Here is a 3,794-nt window from a genome sequence, read left to right as displayed (position 1 = left end):
TGAGTTGTAAAAGGCTGCCACTGTGGACATTGGAGATCCCAATGTCTAGTGTGTCCCGTTTGTTTAGCACGTGACCAATTTTTATTTGCAACCCTATGTTTTTATATGAAATTGTATCACGGTGGATGTGACTTATGGTGAGTTTTTTTTTTTTTCATGTGTAGCTTTAGTTAAAATGAACTGTTACTATTGGACCTATTAACTGACCTATTGGGGCTCTCTTTCAAAGGGCACTCCTTTAGGAACATTCTAGGATTTGCGTCTTTTATAGGCTTGTGGTTAATGTACAGATTTTTTTTAACTTTTTATTGTGATTTGGGTATAAGTTACAGAGGGAAATTAGTTGGGTTTTTTTTTTAAAAAAAAACCGTTTTGTGATTTGGATATAAGTTTGCAGAGGGAAATTCGTTTTCTGTTCAAAAATCCATCCACATTTTGTGTGATTGCAATCCCCATAATGTAACAGCACCCCTCCTACCTGCTCCCTTGGTTTCCCGTTTTCCTTGGTCCTTCTTTCCTATCCCCTCCTGTCTTCTGAGCAGTGCCCCTGGGCCGAGGCCACCTTTTAATCATGCATGGTTGCTTATCTTACGGAGTGCATGCCTCCTGGTGTTATTGTTCACCACATGGACCTGTCCGTTGTTTGACTGAAAGTTAAGCTGTAGGAGTGAGTTCAAGTCCACATTTGAAGAGGGACCACAGACCATCAGATTGAAAGACAAATATCATTGTTGGTTTGTCCTTTTCTTTACCTGTACTTGACTGCATCAGAGGTATGATGTAAGATGGTTACCATGCTAATTTACCATCCATTTTTTAAATGCCACGGATGTTGAACACAAGTAGATAAGTCAACATAGCCCACTCATAATTCCCAGAGCCTCTACATGTCACTGGAGTTATCCTACCGGACGTCATTGCAGCGCCCATTAGGCAGAGCTGTTAGGGTTTCATTTTGTATAGAAATAAGCAAATGAAATGTTGTGGGGTGGGTTGGACTGCCTATGGTCTCCAGCTCCAATCTACGATCCAAACTGTCAAAGTAGATTGAATTGGTAAAAGCAGGCTTTCTCTCTATTATAATCTAGATAATCACAAAAGAGGTTGAAGCCAATGAATGGAAGAAAAAATACGAAGAGACCCGACAGGAAGTCCTGGAGATGAGGTGAGAGCTTGTGGTTTGGGGCAATGGGAGCAAACGAGGGGGCTGCAAAAACTGGGGGGGAAACAGAATTTTTCCATGCAACTGTTCAGAGTCCCCAGTGTCTTTATGCTTATTCCATTTACTACAGATCAAGCCATGAAAGTGTTCATTGATGGCCGACCCAACTGGGGAGAAGCTGAGGGCCCCGTTAGTTGCACTTAGCTTTATGTGACTGATACTGTCATTTCATGAGGTTTTGCTGGGGCAGGTGCGATCTTCATATACTGTAGCTTAGCTCAGGCTCCTCAGAGCCCGGGTCATTCTTGTCTTTTCAAAAGAATTAGCATAAGTACATGCCAAAAAATGTCTATTTGAAATGCAGAGTAATACACTGTGTTGACATCTTCTGTCAGAGAACAGTGACAGTCATAGTATTTTCTTACAGTTTTATTTCAGATGTTAGTTGTTTTCGAGTCTATTGTGACTTAGGAGCCCCATGTGACAGAGTAGACACAAGTGGGAGGTTTTTCTAGGCTGTAATCCTTAGCAAAAGTAGCTCTAGTGAAGCAGTGGTTACGGTCGCATGCTAACCACAAGGTCGGTGGTTTGAACTCACCAGCTGTGCTCCGTAGAAAAGACCTGGCAACCTGCTCCCAGGACATTACAGCCTCAGACCCTCGGGAGCAGCCTCCGTCAGCCCTTCAGAGATGCTCTGAGTCTGAATTGACTTGACAGCACAAAGCAACAGCCAACACATCGTTACAAGAGTAATAAAAGCTTCAAATTCCACGCCACCAATCAATTATAAAAAGCGTGTTTTAGCAGGAAACAACATTGACATTAAATTGATCGTTTTCATTTTTTTTCTCTTGAGTTGGAGAACTCTGAGATAACTAAACACATTATCAAAGGAGGGAAGGAAAAGACGACCCTTGACCATTCATCCAATGTGCAGTCAGCATAGAAGCATCTAAAATCTGCTCGTCCTACTCCCTGGCCCTTGTTTGAAGTGTTGTTTACTGGGGTGGGTGGGGCTCAGTGGAGAGTAAAGGACAGCCCCGGCCTTTAGTGGGTTTGCGTAGACCTGGAAGGGTCTCGTTGGATGTGGGTAGAAAGTGACAGGCACCACAAGAGAAGCTGGGGCAGGACTGAACATTACTCCCACGGTGTCACCGGGCCCAGGGCCTCACTTCACTAAGAAAGGTGAATGCGAGCGGGCAGGCGTTCAACTCTGAATAAGTGAAATACTTCACGAGTTAGGACTGCAAGATAAAACTTGTAATGTACTCAGAAAGAAGGGGGTGCCTGACAGCATGGGGCATGGTTGGGATAAACTAATGTCTGACCTGAGAGCTTCAAGCCCCTCAAATTTTATTGGTTTGATTAGGTGGAATGTATCTATTGCCCTGCTATATTCCAGTAGCCCTGAAGAAAAAGTGAGCACAATTATTTCCATAAAGAGAAAGTGATTTAAAAATATTAAGAAATAACATTCTTAAAGTATATAAATCCTACTTTAATATTAAAAAAGACCACACACAAAAAAAATTTTTTTAATTTATTTTCTTCATACACAAATATTTTTTAAAAGAGCCCACAAGCAGATAAAAAGAATTATATAAATTTAAGATGTCAGTGTACATTAGTGTGTGTTGTGTAGGACAGCAATTTCTCCAATGTCCATTGTGTTAAAACTCTTATGGTAAATTCTCTTTTTGCTCCTTTTATTTAGGAAAATTGTGGCTGAATATGAAAAGACCATTGCCCAAATGATTGGTAAGGAGAAATTTTGTTTCTAGGATTCTAGCCATCGGATCCAGTGGATGATTTTCAAATCATCATGCAAACTTCTAGGAGCCCTGGTGGCACTGAGGATAAGCGATGGGCTGCTAATGGAAAGGTTAGGGGATCAAACCCACCAGCCACTCCGCAGACACAGATGAAGCTGTCTGCTCCCTCAGAGATGCACAGTCTTGGTAACAGGCCCCGTGGCAGGGGTTATATAAACTTCATGTTCACTTGGTTCATTTTAGAAGAGGGCAGACACATTAATTCTGAGAAAAGCCCTGCATACCCAGGATCCAAAATTGGAGGGCATTGTCATATCATTTATACCCCTGGGGTAGCACCTCCTTGTTTGTGGTGCATTGCCCTTACCATACACATTTGGGCGCTAACTGAAAGGTTGCCAAGGTTCCAGCCTATCAGCCACTCTGTCCTGCAGTGTCTCTAGAATTGGATTAGAAGGTTTGGTCTTTTTCATTATCATTAGACTCAGTCACCTCTACACAATGATAGCGGGTGTTCCCCACTGATTACGTTTAGTTTTTTTCTAGCCATTGTTTTAAGATTGACTCTCTAAATTAAAATCTGGTCTTTCTCCACTTAAACACTTAAGTGATATTCTCTGCTGCTCTCAACACCAGAGGTGGTGTTTTTTTAAAAAGTAATTTTATTGGGGGCTCATACAACTCTTAGCACAATCCATACATCCACCCATTGTGCCAAGCACAATTGTACATTTATTTTTCCAAATTCTGATTCTTTATTGATTTTTTTAAATTTAAATTTTTAATCATTTTATTAGGGGCTCATACAACTCATCATAATCCATCCATACATCAATTGTGTAAAGCACATTTGTACATTC

At 41.3% G+C, this 3,794-nt stretch overlaps 1 protein-coding gene across 4 annotated transcripts in view; it reads left to right on the top strand.

The window, feature by feature from the left end:
- TACC1 (transforming acidic coiled-coil containing protein 1) overlaps window positions 1-3,794 on the top strand; it is an 84,143-nt gene that overhangs the window by 67,512 nt on the left and 12,837 nt on the right. For all 4 annotated transcript variants that reach the window (XM_030884546.2, XM_030884549.2, XM_004696220.3 and 1 more), the window contains 2 exons: window positions 1,089-1,165; window positions 2,877-2,920. In XM_030884546.2, the coding sequence (XP_030740406.1) occupies window positions 1,089-1,165; window positions 2,877-2,920 (121 nt within the window). The remainder of the gene's footprint in view (window positions 1-1,088; window positions 1,166-2,876; window positions 2,921-3,794) is intronic.

Source organism: Echinops telfairi, unplaced genomic scaffold (genome assembly GCF_000313985.2).
Source record: "Echinops telfairi isolate 266 unplaced genomic scaffold, ASM31398v2 ScPeMD7_9;HRSCAF=40, whole genome shotgun sequence".
Classification (NCBI taxonomy): Eukaryota; Metazoa; Chordata; class Mammalia; order Afrosoricida; family Tenrecidae; genus Echinops; species Echinops telfairi.
The sequence above is the reverse complement of the archived record's forward strand: the minus strand, read 5'-3'. Positions and strand labels throughout refer to the sequence as shown.